Here is an 18290-nt window from a genome sequence, read left to right as displayed (position 1 = left end):
GCCTAACCCTAACCCTCCCTCCCCCTAGCCTAACCCTAACCCTCCTGGGGGGGTGCCAAACCCTAAGTCCCCCTCAGGACCGCTAAACCTAACCCTCCCCCCTGCGGCTGTCCGCTCGCGGCGCCTGGCATCCCTTAGATCGGGATGCCGGGCGCCTGTCTCCCGGCATCGGGAAAATGACAGGCGTCTAGATATAGATGCCTGTCATTTAACCCATGCCGGGATAAAGCAGTCGGGAAGCCGGATGTCGGGATCACGTCTGCTGGTTTCCAGACTGCATCACTTGGGGGCCAGTTCCAAAAAACATTAAAAAAATTTGTATAACTTCACAGACCATTTACTGGTCCATTACTGCTGGATGGGCACAGGTAATTGACACCCCTAGCCTGCTCACCTCTGGATGTTGATTTCAAGGAGCAGTACTTTGTCTGTGCTCTGGGAAACTTGGTGCCCAAGTTCCTGCTTGTCCCCAAAACAAAAGGGGGAGGTGGAATCTACCACTGTTCAGGAATGGAAAGTAGAGCCTGGGATGAGAGAGTCGAGTGTGAGCTCCACACTGCACTGGTTCCATAGATGACAGCGCAAGTCAGTCATGTGACTGTCAGTGTTGCTGTAGTAACCAGCACATTTGGGTGGCTTACAATTTCCATGGGCTGCTGCCATCGCCAATGCCAAGTAAAAGCATAATGAGAGACATCCTTCAAGTTGGAATTTGGATTTAGGGAGGCAAGCAAGGTACTGTAGCATAGTGAGTGCAAAAACAGAAAGGTGGAGACATCGGAGGCCTGCCAGTCCATGTGAGGCTGAAGGGGGGGAAAAATAGGTGTCAATGATACAGAAAGAAAATAGAAAAATAAACAGGATTCAGCACCAGTTGGGTCTGAGATTGTGAGACTATTTTAATAATAAAATTATAACCATTCTGTGTGTGACTGTGGTTATATCTGCATGCGAAATGCTACGTTACAGAGTCAGCGGCTGTGACACTGTTATGTAGCATTTTATATGCAGATACAGTATATCCGCAGTCACACACAGAATGTATGCATGCTGCATGCCATTTAAATCAGTATGAGCTGCTTGTGTGCCATATTTGCATTGGTTTGTGAATAAGATGTATGTTAAAGGAAAAAGTTGCACAAAAAGATGCTCAGTGCTACCGAGTCGCGTCATGGCATAGTGCAACTAGAAGGGCTGTTTAATGTGCAAGGAGGCTAGATGTACAGTATATGGACACATCTGTAGCTAGCATAAAAAAGTGACAATGCCAATCACAAGATCGGCCAATCTTCACGTCTTATTTTGTAATTGTAAAAGAGGAAATTATTTTACTGTTGTAAACCCCATATAAGAGCTGACAACAAGATGGCACTGTTTCCATCACCCTCCACCCCATCCAATCCAATATATGCTAGACGGGTGGTCTACTGGATTTCTATCCACTATAGATTGCAACCTGGAATTTTGGAAGCACTACAACCCCCTCAAATTAGATTTTGTATTATGGGCATTTCTATTTTTTTCTCCAAAGCTACTGGCTTACATAGTGCCTAACAGGTCCACATACATTCTTTAAGATGCCATAATGAACATGCATATTTTTATGTCCATGTACTGTAAACATGTTTTTATACTGTTTGTTTATTACTGTATACTAAATAGATAGACTTCTTTGGTTATAATATACGGAATCGGGATTCCCGGCAGCGGCAGCCCGACACTGGAACAGATCCCCGCAGCGGCAGCCCGACGGCGCTGGAAATCCCGATCGTCCCTAGGTAAGATTGGGATGCCGGGCGTCTGTCTCCCGGCGTCGGGGAAATGAGCAGCGTCTACATCTATATGACAGTCGGGAAGCCAGCTGTCGGTAAAATGTCAGCCGGCTTCCCGATTGCATCCCTAATATACCATACTTACCGACAATTTGGCAGCCCCCTCCAGGAGGGTCGGGAAGGTATCAGTAGTGCTTTACCGGCATTGTAAAGCAGGGAGCTGGGCTACAATGATGTAAATTGCATCATCGCACCCTTGGACTGCCCACTATTGTGGGAGGGTCGCAGGGGGGCTTCCACCATTCCGGGGGGCTTAGTGGCACCCGATTTTCGGGAGATTCCCGGCAGTCCCGGGAGAGTAGGCAAGTATGTAATATACTCATGACTTCTGTCTCCTTTATCATACACACAATGAATCACAGTGGGTTATTACTTTCACCTGCACACCATTACATTTTCTTTGCGCTATTCTTTAAGGGTATGAGCCCCTATCTAAAAAGGCAGGATTAGAGATACGCACCAGGACAGCGGGGTCAGGTTATGGTGCCCCTCCTGTCATTGTTTTGGAATCTACTACTGACAACAAGCCATATGAATGTCATGTGATAGACACGTATGCACAGTTTCCCATATTAAAAATGTACAGACAAATGGCTCAGATTATCCAGTATATTTACCAGAGGGTCCCATAGCCAGACACTGTTGTATGTTTAATACAAAGCAAACATTGGGAAAATTAACTTTACTGCCCTATGTTATCTCTAATGCCGCCCATACACGGTACGATATGCACTGTGCGACGCGACGGGGGATCCGACGTCCGACATATTGGGTGGTCTCCACACACAGAGTGATCGGGTGGCCGACCGCCCGATATGCCAGCTCCCCCACCCGCATAGCGCTGCATGGGATCGCACATCGCATCCCCAAATCAACTGAACCTACAGTAAGATCTGGGGGTGCGATGTACGACCCCACGGGTGTGCGCTCTGTCTGATATCATGCCCATGCACGGTACGATAGAGCAGCCAAATTGTACCAATCCTTTGGATCGGCTGCTTTATCGCACTGTGTATGGGCACCTTAATACTAATATTAAACATGCAGTGGAGGATTTCCCACAAAGCACGTGAGGGCGCCACTGCCCCACTGCATCAGAGTCCTGGTACTGCTGGTCAGCCTGGTCTCATTGGACTTTTGTCATTATGACTTCTAATATATTTATTTTTTTGTCATTATGACTTATTTTTTGTACATGTGTATATAATAACGGATTTTGTACGTGTAGTATGAACCATAAATGGTACAGTACATAGAATAATAATTTTTTGGGGGGTGTTTTATTGTTTTAGTTCCTAGTCGCTGTCTATGCCAGGCCAACAATGACACAAACCTTCAGTTTGGGGAGCTTTTGGTGAAGTTTATTCATATTGATATACAGATTAAGCACTAAGGGGCATACATTATTCATCAATACACCATAAAGGCTCCATTATTTAGGTATTCGACTTGCTGTGCATGATGGTGTTGGATACCAAATTACCAGAGGAATTCAATAATACTCTCTTATGAGGACAGCTCCTTAGAAAATCAGCAGTCCCCGTGACCCCTATCATTACTACTTTAGTGCACACATACCCACAAACAGGGCAGACGGGCTGGAAGGACCCCTTCCCCATAGAAAGGAGCGGGCTCTGGGACCAACACCAAATTACATTGTTTTTTACAGTCAAACTCAAAAAACAGTATTTTTGGAGTTTGCTGAATGAAGCTCCCCATACTACATTATGTGGACTGCGGGCCAGGATCGGACCTAAAGGGTAAGCAGGAGGTACCAGTGATATCGCCTGTATTACCATTGTGCTGAATAGCTCAGATACCTGGATTTTGCAAATATAAATTCGAACTCTATTGTTTGACTGAAGGATTGAAAGGGAAACTTAGATCCCTTTCTAAAATATAGCAGCACATGGAAGTTTAAAGAGCTGCAATTGACCCTCTATAGTTAGAATAAAAGGTAGTTATAGCATTGCTGCTCTGCTTTAGGGCTTTTCATGAGAATGCGGTAGCACTGAGTCTGACAAGAACAGATAAGAGAATCATACAGACATAATATACTCCTGTGATCTAATGCAGTTTACAAGCGAGGTCATTTAAGTAACTTTATAGATACCAAGCAGACCAAATACTCAATGGGAATAAGAAATCAACTAAACATTTCTTCTTTTAGACCACTTTTACAGTGTGACATTTCAGTGATCTAGAAATAAAAAGCTTGTAGCATTTTTAACATTAGACACAGTATTTAGATAGAGGAAAATGATTCAGTGGAACTCTGCGGTTTCCTATCTGATTGGCGCTGGATGCAGGGAACGCATGCCGCTTTTGGCCTTGTGGCTGCAGTCAAGCATATGTCTTTTTGTATGTAATAAATGACCTTTCAGACTTAGATTAACAATAACCATTTGGTGCGCAAGGATGATTTTCAGTTATATTTCAATAGCTAACAATGAAATATGTCTGTCAGGTGCTACAAACATTTACATACTGTTACAAGAATAGTTAATAATAACACTTGAGGAAAACGTAATATTGGTAGGTTAATGCAACATGAACAGCCTTTCTTTTGCTTTTTTTTCCTGGTGCTCACAAACCTACTTAAGATCTACTTACCTACTTTTCATACCAACTATATGGGAGATGCAAAGAGAAGGTGTGAAAATAAAGTGTAGGCCTGACTTGATGATGTCTTTAATGTCAGTATGCGAGTAAGTTACTAAGGCTAAATGTGTCACCACACTTCTGCCTAAGTGTTCACTGAGGTAGGCTGGGCTTGATGACATGATTTACATTATCACATCAAGTCCCTGCCCAGCTTGTTAAGTGTTCCTGTCTGAGAATTGCTTGCTATATGTGGAGTCCAGAGGAGCTCCCCCCGCTATCCCCAGTACAGTAAACGACTAGGACTAATGCATATACTGTACTAATGCATTTACATGTTGCAGAGCAGAGCTCTGCTTTGTACATTTGCCAAATAATTTATGGGAATTTATTAATCAGTGTTTTGCCACGGTGCACAGTTATTTGCTCTTATTTGCTTTACTCCCACCTCAGAATCAGGCCCAAAGAGAGATATGGGCAAAATTTGTCTGACTCAGAAGCAACTGGAGACAGGGACAGGCTGGGCCAGCAGGGCAGGGTACTGGTACAATTTTAGAGATCTACGGCCATCTGGACAGATCTAGCTGAGCAGCAGGGGCTAACAGAAAATGGCTGCCCCCATAGCAGACTACAAAAAGATGGCCACTGTCGACCAGGGTTCCTTTCCCAAGAACCTAAGGGGCTGTAGAGAGGGGCTTTTGGGGGGAGTCTGTCAGGCCTCCTGCTGTGCATGCCTCCCTCAGATAGATTACTTCTGCTGTCTTATGAATGCAAAGGGAGAGGGACGTTTCATTGTGCTGGGTCCACTGTCAGCAACTGCTGCACACAGAGGATGCACACAGAGGATGCCAAACCCGACTACCAGCAATATCTGCTGCCACCAGCTCTGAGCAGCCCTTAAAGCTATTAAAGAAGCACACTGGCAGTAGGTAACATTCAGCACTGGGTGCCTCATAGTATTGGTCAGGACTGGGCACACCATAATACTGGGCAGCACTGGGCACAACATTGTACTGGGCAGCACTGAACACACCTCCATAGCCTGGTTTGACTAGTGACTAGTAGGCTTTGAATTCTAGCAGCATTGTACTCAGTAACAGACATGTCCCCCTCTGCGGCATGCCCTATAGACCAGTATCTAATTTCCCAAATACTACAGTCTCAGTAACTTAATGCTATTCTGCCTTTGTGCACTGTGAGTAATGTTCATTCTAACAAAATGTGTACAAAATGATAATTTTGTATAAGATAGGTGCAGGCAGCCAGGCTTTGTGAGACCATTGATAATATGTGACGGGGCAGTATGTGGTACTGTGAACATTGAAGGGGGGGGGGTTGGATGGTTCTGTGAGGTGGACATTGAAGGGGATGTGCTGTGAGAGGTGGACATTGATGAGGGGCGCTGTGAGGTGGTTATTGTATATTATTTCCTATATTTTATATCAGTCTGTAGGATAGTCTCTGTTTGTCAGACAGGGCTGATAGGTGATGTATTTGATTATTGTACTGAGACATAAGGAGTTTCCATATATTTAATTACACATATAAACTGCATCCCTATTAGATAAACCATACCTTAAGTTTTTTTTGCCATGACTAGATATATTGTATAGTGTATGCCCAGTATTAGAAAGAAAATGCTTTAAGCATATTTAAATTTAAATAAATACATTTAAGCATGATTTTTATGTTACAAAATGTAATGTCAATGTGTCATGATGTTGTATTACATATAAAAGAGGTTGTAGTACAGCCATGAAGTTGCATAGTATGTAATTGTAATCCATTAGAAATATGGTGCTACACGTTTGGGGTAATTCTTGTTAGATCCGGCCAAGTGTAGGTGATGTGTTTCTCTTTTTCTGCCAGTTGTTCAACATTACAAGTAAAAAAAAAATTCTGCAGTGTCACCACCATTACAACATATACAAACAAATGAATAGATGGCTATTAAAACTTTTAGTGGTTTTAGGTGTCCTTCATTTTTTGTAAGGTGATCATTTGTGTCCTGGGGGTGAAGACTTGCTTCAGAATTTTGTACAATTGTGTGTGAGCAGGACTAACTGGTGCAGGGTTTACTCACAAGAGGCCCCGGCTTTGCTGGGTGTGCAGACCATGCTTGGGTTCTACTGATTAAAGAAGGACTAACATAGATGCCTCTCGTCTACTCCACCCAAGGCAAGAAGCACTGGGGCTGACCTGTATAAAATCACCTGCTCTCTTGTACTTATAAGTTACAGTAGGGGTATTGTTCATCATCCTATATATGTTGTAATGTGTGTGTTTATGATGTCAGGATCAGTATTAGTAACTGGCTTTGATCTCACCATTTGCTGTCAACATAGTAAAAAAAATATATGTTGATCAGTTATTAAGTTTTGCCAATAAAGTCTGTGGATCTCTGATTCCAGTGCCTGGTCCTTGTGAACCTGAAGATCTTATTGATGGAATCATCTTTGCCGCCAATTTCTTGGGGTCCACACAGCTGTTGTCAGAGCGCAATCCATCCAAAAATATCAGGATGATGCAAGCACAGGAAGCGGTGAGCCGTGTGAAGGTAAGGACTAGGAAGAGGGGCCACACTGATTTTAAAGTAGTGAGGAAATATGTATTTTCAGCATGTGGCTTAACATGTTTGTGTGACCAATGGTGAATATACAGTACAACTGTTATTGGTGTCTCAGGTCATGTACTCATGAGAGGAATAACAGAAGGGCCATAGGTTTGTGTGGATACCTGACACATGTTTTATGCATCTAATTATAAGAATAGTGTTATATTCACACTGCTTGCCTGGTATAATGATATACTTGGTGAGATGGAAGCTTTTACCACTTGTTAGAATGAGGACACCTGTAGATATACTTATCAAAGCCATAGAGAAACCAGGTGGGAATACGACAACTGAAGGTGTATATTTATATTGGTCGTCAAGGAGAAAGATGAAGTCCCAGTAGACTTGGGAGAAAGTCTGCTATAAATTAGATGAGAGTTGTATAGACTTCCTAAAATACTTCTCAGTCACATCTGTTGTCCATCTACTGTATATAGCAGAGGCTGCTAATTAATAGACAAAGCATAAACAAAGTAATTATTCTAACAAGCGGAATGCAGGCTTAAAACTGGCATCATTAAGAAATGTAAAATGGTGATTTGATAAACCACCGATAGGAGCACAATAAATGAAATTGTGCTGCTGCAAAAAATATCACAATTACTAAGTAATACATTAAAGACAAGCAGACATAAGGACATTATACTGACATAACTATTACATAGATATCAGTGCATAGAAACCACTTATTAATACTTTCCTTCTGAAGAAATCGCCCTAGATAATAATGGCGGAGAAACTAGTTAGGGCACTGGAACCATTAACAGCACCCAAATTTACCTGTCATCTGCATCTTGAACATATCTGCCAGCAAGAGAGGAGAGTGATGTGGACTTGAGGTAAGCGCTGTCTTTAAAAAACATTGGGTCCAAGTTACAAGATTGGGAGCAGTATTAATTTGACATAGTTTTACCTACTTTCAATGATATGTCCTGCACCTATTGTTTAATAGTGGTGAATTGCTCTTAGTGGGGCTGATTCTGAATTGGGAACAAAACAAAAAAAACCATAAGTAAGTTTGCACCCAGAAAAACCATGTTGCACTGCAAGGTATACAAATAATTTTTTTTGTTTGCATGCAACGTAAATACTGGCTGCTTTTGCATGTAGCCCACAATTGCTGGAAACATTTTTTTACACTGCAATTTAGATTTGAGCTAGGACTCACCCCTCTCATATATTAATATTTATGCATTTTTTAATCTGCCCCACCTGCAGTGCAACATGGTTCTACCAGGGTGTAAAATGGCACCTTTATTTCTCTTGCTCCCTTATAGAAGGACTCTTTTTGTAGCATTGTTGAATTATTTTTCCAATTAATCAACAGTTAAGGCTAAAGGTTGAGGTTTAATATGACTCATCACTCACATACAAACTACAAATATGAGAGGGTCTTGCAGTGCAGTAAACCGATACCACAATGGACAATGGGCCAGGTTCAGCAAGGATCGCAGCAGCAAAGACGCACGCAATCGGTCGATTAATTTGCATTGTGCATGCGTATGCATCGCAGTGTGCGAACTAGCAATTTCAATGGGAAATGCGTTTGCAGAGGCTACGCAGACCCAGAGCACATTGATTGACTGGAAGTGCCATTTGTGGGTGGTGACGGGGGGATGGGGGGGGATGGGAGGGTGGTTGGGCGAACCCAGACTTGCCAGTGCGTTGCAACGCCCTTGCAGGGGTGTGCAACAAATTTTCCACTGCACTACCATATGCAGCATGAGGGCTCATAGCGTGCGCTGAAGTTAGTAATTCCTGAGTGAGGTCTGACCTGCCTCAACTGTATGTATGGGTCCAACGTTGCTCCATGTTACTGATTATTTGGTTATATTGCCCAAGTATACGGATGTGTGTAAGGGGAAGTGGGCATCCTTATGTTAGGCAGTGATCGCAATGCGATTGCAAACATTTGCATTTCACCGCTAATATTATCAACTGCGCTGTGTGCGTTCTACCAGCATAGCGATCCTTGCTGAATTAAAACAAAAGCTTTTCATTTAAAAAAAAATAAATCACACTGTCTTGTAGCAAAACACACTGGGCCTGATTCAGAGTTGGAATAGAGTAAGATATACTGTAGAAAGTAATTGTGCATCTTGGTAAAACCATGTTGCACTACAGGTGAAGCAGATGTAAAATGTTCAGAGATTTAGGGGTATATTTATCATACTGTAGTTCGATTTTGCATTCGATTTTATGTTCGATTTAGCACACCTGCAACCGGATCAAATCGAATGTACAAATCACTGTAAAAATCCCATATTTACAAAAATTCGATTTTGTAAGCCTATTCTAAATCGAATTCGATGTGGTTCGATTTTGACTATTGATTTCTTGTTTGATTTTGGATTCCCATGTCCAAACTGAACACAAATCAAACACAATATCAAACTTAAAATCCTCATAATAATAGATCTGCTTCATGCTGGAAGTTTTTGCATGAGTAGGTGTCAGTTACACAGAAACCTGCGCAAATCAGTGAGATCCGTGCATGTTTCTGTGTCAACAAACCTATAAAAAAAGTAAAATAAAATAAAAAAATGACATGGGGTCCCCCCCTAAATGCACAACCAGCACCAGGCTTTTCTGAGTCGGTCCTGATTGTGAAAATACAGGGGGAAAATGACATGGGGTTTCCCCATATTTTAAACAACCGGCACAAGTCTCAGTGAGCAAGTCCTGGTTTTAGAAATACAGGGGACAAAATGTGTAGGGGTCCCCCGTATTTTCCAAAACCAGCACCGGACTCTTTCTAGCGGGGGTGTAATGCCACAGCCGGGGTGCCCTTTCACCGGCTGCCCCTGCCAAAAAATTATACCTGACTGCTAGTCAACCCAGGCCAGGGATCCCGGGGGAGGTGGGGATCCCTCCAATAAAGTGGTTCAGGGCACTCCTGGCCTGGGCTGATAGCTCGGGGCTATCCCCGGCACTCCTGGCCGGTGGGTACCGGGTTGATTGTGTATAAAGATAGAATGAATAAAATTTTCTTTTACTGTAGAACTAGAGGTCCCAGCAAGCCTCCCCCACATGCTGGTACTTGGAGAACTACAAGTACCAGCAAGCGGAGCATTAAGGGCCCGCTGGTGCCCCTAGTTCACCTGCAAAATAAATATTAAAATAAAGACAAGACTCACACATTGTGACAGTAGAACTTTATTACACTCACACTTACACATACAGTACTCCCCTACAATCCCTCTACACGTCCTCTTCTCCATGTAGGCATCCACGTCTTCACAAAACAAAAAATGCAAAGACCAGAGCCCATGGACTTGCCGAATGACACCTCAGCCACGGAGATTCACTTAGAAATGCATGGGCTGAGCATTCATTGACTGAGAGAGACGAGCCTCTGTCTCTCTCCGTCTCTTTAGAACCTAGCGGTTGTCCCCATTGAAGTCAAGAGTGAGAACCATTCATTGTCTGAGAGAGGCAGAGGCCCGCCTTTCTTAGCCAATAAATGTTCAGTGCTTGGATTTCTAAGTGAAATGCCGTGGCTGAGCTGTCATACGGGAAGTACCATCCTTAGACAACGTATTTTGTCCCCCGTATTTTAACAACCAGGACTGGATCAGAAAAGCCCTGTGCTGGTTGTGCTTTTAGGGGGGGACCCTATCTCATTTTTCATATAAAATGTAACACTTTGCCAAGTTTTTACACAGAAGCATGCACAGATCTCACTGATCTGTGCATACATCTGTGTAATTCACACCTGCTAATGCTAAAATCACCAGTGTGAAGCAGGTCTGTTATTTTGAAAATGTTATATTCGATTTGGAGTTTGATTTGGTGTTTGATTTCAAATCGAATATTAGTAAGTCAGGGGCTTCTATGATGGTTTTTGTAATGTTTTGCCGATAATCGATTTTGAGTGAGATTTGGCTGGGATTTTATTTTATGTTCGATTTTCGTTTGATTTTGCCTTTAGTAAATCTCCAAATGCAAAATCGAATGGAAAATCACACAAAAATCAAAATCAAACTTCGATAAAAATACCCCTTAGATTTGGAAGGGGCGTGTTCAAACTGAAATCTAAGTTGCAGTGTAAAAATAAGGCTACAGTACATGCTTACCCCACATGCAAAAATATGTATGTATTTGCACTTCTTGCATTGCAACAATGTTTGTCCAGGTACACAGTTAATTGCTATTTCTTACTCTTTTCCCAACTCTGAATCAGGCCCTTAAAATCAAATTTAAGATGTCAAAACAACATATATGTGGGCTAATTAGAAAAAAATTTACATAACTATGATTAAATATGAGCAATAATACTTGCAGTCATTCAGTTCCGTTGTGTTCCATTGTATAAAATATAAAATAAAGTGTGGCTACTAATGACAATTAAATACGTATTTAGCTGTTCACAGAAACACAATACAGAATATAAACCTGGACCACTGAAGATAAAACATACTTCACTGATAAATACTTTGTAGAAAACACAAAAGTGCTGTACAGTACAGTGCATTATAGTGTGACGTATTCATTTATAAAGCATAATGAGCATTTAAATTCATGTCAGTAATGAATAACACAGTAAAATGCCACAATGAACTATATATTACTAGCAACAATTACTAAATAAAAAATAATTAACGATAACGTTGAATAATCAGGAAATAACCAACCAACATAAAGATAAAACCCTCCAGGCATCATGTGATCTTAGCACTCTCTGGGCCTTATACGCACGCACAGCAGTTGCTAATATCAGCGCTGTGCATTCACATTGCAAACGCAGCCAGACATAAGGACGCCCACTTCCCCTTACTCACATACATATACTGGGGCAACATAGCGAAGCAATCGGTAACATCGAGTAACATCGGACACATATGCACACTTGCACAAGCCCTGACCTTACTCAGAAATTGCTACCAGCCACACACGCTATCAGTGCTATGGCTGCTTATGGCCACGCAGTGGATAATTTATGCACGCCCCTGCAATGGCGTTTAAATGCACTGGCACGCCTGCGTTCGCCCGACCAACCCCCTGTCACCAGCCACAAATGGCACTTCCCGTCAATCACTGCTCTGGGTCTGCGTAGCCTCAGCAAACGCAGTTCCCATTGCAATTGCTAGTTCACACACGCGCACTGTGATGCAAACGCATGCACAGAATGCAACAATTGGCCGATTGTGTGCGTATTAGCAACTGCGTTCCTTGCTGAATCAGGCCCTCCATCCAGTGCCTAAGATTCAATGTATTTCAGTGTTCCAGCATCTTCTCTTGATTATTTTGGCAGTAGTGCCTTATGGACCTTGTTCAGAGTTGGACGCAAACGGAAAATGCATGCAAGAGAAAAGTTGCATATTTCTATCTTTTCTGAGTTGGCAGCAGATGTGAGACGTGACCAACTCGGAATAGGTGGCTAATGCAGCTTCTCCCCACAGGAGCGGATGTGCCATTTACTGTAAGTACAGAAATGCTCAAAACATAGGACACAATATACTTGTAACAGTAAATGGCAGGAGAGTGTATATAAAAAGTACCCAAAACACTTGGAGCCTGTGAAATGCAACTTGCAAAATATAAAATATTTTCCTTTCGTAACATTATATACACATGAGTAGCCTTCCCCATCCCAAACAGAGAGCCTGATTCAGAGCCGCTCGCTCTGAATCAGGGCCAGGCTTTTTTTTTTTAAACGGCCTCCTGGCCGCTCGCATAGCTATGGGTGACCTTGTGGTAGGGTCTCGCCCATCGCAAGCCCCAGAGAGCTTTCTAACAGAGCCGGAAGCTCTCCACTGACATCACTTGTGACTTCTCATGGGAACGCCTCCGTTTGGGCAGCCACCCCCCCCGGCCCGCCCACCAAACGGGGCGAGCTGTCACTCAACATCGACAGCTCGCCCCCTTTGGTGCGAGACCCAGAGCGACTGATTGCCCGTCGCTATCCGGGTCTCGCGCATGTGCACGACGGAGCCGGCTCCGTCGTGCACATGCGCTCTGGGCCACCTTCGACCCGGTTGCGAGCGCTCAGCGCTTGCGACCGGGTCTAAATCAGGCCCAGAGTACGCTCTGTTTGGGAAGCATGTTTCATGCTTTATTGTTTTGTTTTGTTTTAAATAAGTGTTTAGTACACTGTAGTCCAGCAGTTGTAGTCTTACTTCATTCACATTATAGTGTGTGTCTTAAATTGGGCATCCACTATACAATTTTCTGTCAGATATCTGTCCAATCTGGCTGGTTGGAATGAAAACCTGATAATGTATGGGAGCAAATGACAGTCGATCATATGGTTTTTAAACACTGAAAAAAGGACAAAAAAAAATGTTCAAATTGGTTACATTTGTGTGTTTTACCAAATTTGTATGAACGACCATTTTTTGCTATTTTTCCAGTGTTTGTGAGCAAATGAACGACATTGACATGTCATTTGCTCCCATACATTACCAGGTTTTCATACCAACCAGCCAGATTGGACAGATATCTGACAGAAAATTGTAGTGGATGCCCAGCTTTAGACTCAGACATGACCTGCCGCTGACATCATCATCATCAGCTTGCACCATGATATGAACACCTACAAGTCTAGCCCTCCAATCAAATGCAGTTGCGCTATTTTGGCTGCAGTTTAATTCAACACACTGTTACTGTACTTTTGCCACAACTTGCATTTACATTCAACTTTTAAAAAGGTCCTGCAGTATATGTTATTTACAGAAGTTTTATAGTCTTTATGAAACTTTTAAACAGCAGACTCACAGAAGGTGCCAATACTGTGCTGTAATTAGTAATCTGGATAGTTAGTAATCTGTGTCCAAATGGGATCAGATCTCGATTAACATCTGCATGGGATCTTTCTAGAGAAAATACGGTTTTCTGTTTTTTAGATTTGCCTATATCTGACATTAAGGAGGATTTTTGTTTATAACTGACATGATTGCAGTGCATGGACTCAGCCTTCTAACATGCATGTTTGAAACCAAAAATTAAATGTGCTGTATGTTTATTGAGCACCCGGTAGCCCAAAACTCTTCAATGTAATTATTTCTGGTGTCCCTGAATCGCAGTATCCCCAGTTTGATAATTTTTTTTATTGAACTTATTATAGAATTTTTATGTCATTGAATCATGTACTATATTTGCTGTTTTCTATATGTATAGTATTACAAATATGATGGACACTCATATTATACTTGTCACACACAGTGGTGTAACTAAGGTATTTGGAGCCCAGGGCAAATTTGAAAAGGGAGCCCCCCTCCCCCCCCCCCCCCCCCGATGTGCGCACGCAACAAAAAAATGGGTGTGGTCACTTAAAAATCGGGCATGTCAACATGACACACCCCTTTATTTTCACGCTGAACATTCCTATCCATATGCAGTTGTGGTCCCACTTATGCAGGCCCATAGTAGTGCCCCTTATACAGTATCCCCAGTAGTGGTCCCCCTTATACAGCCCCCAATTAGTTCCCCTTACTCAGTACCCCCAGTAGTGGCCCCCCAAATGCAGTGCCCCATGTAGAGTTCCCCCTTATGCAGTGCCCCCAGTAGCAGTCCCCACAATGCAGTGCACCCAGTAGCGGTATCCCCTTATGCAGTGCCCTTTATATAGTGTCCCCAGTAATAGTCCCCCCCTATGCAGTGCCCATTATATAGTGCCCCCAGCAGTAGTGCCCCCCATGCAGTTTTCCCAGTAGTGGTCCCCCTTATGCAGGCACTCAGTAGTGATCCCCCCTATCCAGTGCCCCCTGTAGTGGCCCTTCCTATTATTGCCCCCAGTAGTGGTCCCCCCAGTGCAGTGCCTCTAGTAGTAGGCCCCTTTTATAATGCCCCCAGTCGTAGTCCCCCCCCCCAAGTAGTAGTCCCCAGTAGAGGTTCCCACTCCCGATTAAGTGCCCCCAGTAGTAGCCCCCCCAGTAGAGGTCCTCCCAATAATGGTGCCCCCAGTAGTAGCCACCCCTCCCCCATTGTGCCCCCACCCCCAGTAGAGGTCCCCCCAGTAGTAGCCACCCTCCTCTCCCATTGTGCCCCCAGTAGTGCAGACAGGTTTAAAAAAATATATATAAAAATATACTTACCTGAATCCACGCTGCTGCTGCTCCGGTCCGCGACACCGCTCCCGCCGCCGCCTGCCAGTCCTCCCGGGCTGGCGCACTCAGCATTATGGGAGAGACGTCATGATGTCATGACGTCTGTCCCATTACCCACTGCAGGAGCCGGACGGAAGCCCGGCTCTTGCAGTGGGTGCTGCAGCAGTCAATGAGAGTCTACCTGACTCTCATTGGCTGCTGTTTAACACACGCATCGCCGCCAGCACTGACGGCGATGCGTGTGTTATGCACAGCCTGAGCCCACCTCCTAGCGCTTTTGGGCAAGCGCTCAGGGGGAGGGAACGGGCTCAGCTGTGCAGCACAGGACCGGCGCTGGAAGCCAGCGCCGGTCCTATGCAAATGTGTAGCGCTGACCGCACTCACTGCGGTTGGCGCTACACTGGTGGCTAACTAGGGCGGGCCGGACCGTGGCCGGCGGCGCTCCCCCGCGCCGCCGGTCCCATGGTGCCCAGGGCATGCACCCTGCCCGACCCCCCCTAGTTACGCCACTGGTCACACATACCTGGGTGCTTACAAATATAATAACATAATAATTATAATAGTACTAATAATAATTACTATTATATTATTATGTATGGAGAATATTTCTTCATTGGTATTTAAAGCACTTGATATTTATTGTACATTTATTATAGTTTACTATGCTTTAACATGTGCTTAATACTAATTTCTAAGGAAACATAAGGAAATTGCTGTAGGCATCTGCAGAAATAAGGATCCCTCTCGCAATCTTTCTATTATTCGCCCTCCATCTATAATGTAATCAATTAAGTTTATATTTCATTTGTCCAACTAATTGTAGTTACAGTTAAAGGACCATTAAACTTAAAATACTACACATGTTGCCTCATAAATAGGAGCTACAAATAACATCCACAAATATGTGTTAACCCTGGCAAAACTAGAGTTATTTGACATTCTATTAACGTTTACTGTGCAGTTGGGTCCATGATATTGTCTGTTATGTGCAAATTTCTGCCAAAGGTAGCTTATTGTCTGTGAAACTGATTTAGAGATGGACGGATTTGCAGAGCCACATACAAGTGCAAGTGGATTTGGATGGATTTGCACAGCCACTTGTATGCAATTGCAGAGGGAGGTGTCAGACACCTCCTTGCTGCATTTGCGATCCCAGCACTGCGACCGACGTCACAGGCTGGAATCACTGGTTGCTCCTTTGGTCAGGCTGTAGTAATTGAAGCTTTCTGCAGCCTGGCCGGTGCCTGGTCATGCAAGAGGCCAGGCACCCTGGCCTTGTCACTCCCGGAAAACCTAGGTGACACACCTTTGTTTCCCGGAAACGGCCACCAGACACGCCCCCGAAACGCAGCAGCATGTCAGTCATGCTGTGGCTTGGGGGGTCTGCGAGCGAGATCGCAGGATCCGTTCTGCGCATGTGCTGACCCCTAACCATCGGAGATGTTCGTTCATTCTCTGATGAATGTACATCTCTTAATCAGGCCCTGTGTCCTTTTAAGTGATTACTGGTAGGGAGTCTAGAAGAATGTTTCCATCAATAACCACAACTTTATCATATATATCTTCTGTACTGATAGGGCTATTTCACACCTGCCGGTTTTCACTGTCCGGCAAAAATCTGGGCATTTTTTGGAGGTATGCAGTCATGAAGCCGGCGGACCTGATCCCGACAGCCGGCTCCTGACAGTCATATCCCGGCAAGGGTCTAAAGACAGGCGTCAATATGCCGACACCTGTCATTAGACATATGCCGGGAGACCAACGCCCAGCATCCCGATCGAAGGGACACCAGGCGCCGAGCGCGGATAGCCGTGGGGGTGGGGAGGGTAAGGTTTAGGGTGTTATGTTCTGGGTTGTTTGTGGACCCGGGGTGGTAGCAGGAGCGATCTCAGAAGCAGATTTGAAAATAAAACTAGGATTTTTAATAAGTGCTTGAGTAGACATATAATGTGGCAGTAAATAAAAGTCCAGGAATATATAAATTTGCACAAGATTTCTGTGGTGGGAGTAAAAGGGTTAATGTCCAAGTAGAAACAATTAGAGCTATCCAGGTGTGCAGGTAGTGAAACTGAAAATAATCAAACCAAGTATGCAGGTAGTGAACTGAAAATAATCAAGCCAGGTATGCAGGTAGTGAACTGAAGCGCAGGATGTCAGCAGACTCAGGCACTCAGGTATGGGCAAGGGTGATGGAGGAAGCGGGGTAGTCCAGTGGGAGCTAGGAGCTGACAGGCAGACTGGCAGACAGCGAATTCACAGGAACAGGAAAGCACAGAGAACTCCCTCTCTGCTGAGATACACGTTGCACTGGCAAAGAAGGAAGGCACTGACCCTTCCTAAATACCCCATGCCGTGCTGTTACTGGCTGGAGGGAACATGTGACTCACCAGGATTGGCCAGCCGCATCACATGGCCAGAAGGCAAGATGGCGGCGCCCATGCCAAACGAAATGGAGACGCCGCCAGGCCTTACCAGCACAGAGTGACAACAGGCCCGCACAACAGCGCGCGCAGCCAAAGCCCCCCACCAGACACCAGCTCCGCCACCAGACAGCCCGCGCCACAATGACCTCACAGGTAACACTCGCCTAGCGCCATGCTGAAATACCCTGGCCATGACAGTACCCCCCCCCTTTTGGGGTGGCCTCAGGACACTCACCAGGCTTCTCCGGATGGGCAGAATGGAATCTCCTGATGAGCGTGGGAGCGTGGACATCACGAGCATCGGTCCAGCAACGTTCCTCTGGACCGTAACCTTTCCAGTCCAGCAAATACTGTAGATGACCTCTGCGTAGACGAGAGTCCAAGATCTGGGCGACTTCAAACTCAACTCCTCTCTCCGTCTGGACTCGAGGAGAAGCAGGTAGAGCACTATGGAATTTATTCAGGACCAGGGGCTTCAATAAGGAAATATGGAAGGAATTAGGGATTTTTAGGTATGACTGTAGACGATAGGCCACTGGATTAATGACTTCTGTTATGGAGAAGGGACCAATGAAGTGTGGTGCAAATTTCATAGAAGGAACCCTCAGACGAAGACTCCGGGTGGATAACCAGACCTGGCTTCCAACTTGCATGCATGGAACTATTCTACACTTTCTATCGGCCTGGGTCTTATAGCGAGAGGATGCCTTCAACAAATCAGACCGTACTTGAGCCCAGATGGCAGCAAAATTCCGCACCGTGTCCTCCACGG

General features: G+C 44.4%; 1 protein-coding gene across 2 annotated transcripts in view; it reads left to right on the top strand.

Moving 5' to 3' along the window:
• APBA2 (amyloid beta precursor protein binding family A member 2) overlaps positions 1 to 18290 on the top strand; it is a 416211-nt gene that overhangs the window by 281591 nt on the left and 116330 nt on the right. For both annotated transcript variants that reach the window (XM_088443436.1, XM_088443426.1), the window contains exon 6: positions 6845 to 6990. In XM_088443436.1, coding sequence (XP_088299562.1) covers positions 6845 to 6990 — 146 coding nt within the window. The remainder of the gene's footprint in view (positions 1 to 6844; positions 6991 to 18290) is intronic.

The sequence above is a fragment of the Taudactylus pleione genome, unplaced genomic scaffold, assembly GCF_031769625.1.
Source record: "Taudactylus pleione unplaced genomic scaffold, aTauple2 ptg000019l, whole genome shotgun sequence".
NCBI lineage: Eukaryota > Metazoa > Chordata > Amphibia > Anura > Myobatrachidae > Taudactylus > Taudactylus pleione.
The sequence above is the reverse complement of the archived record's forward strand: the minus strand, read 5'-3'. Positions and strand labels throughout refer to the sequence as shown.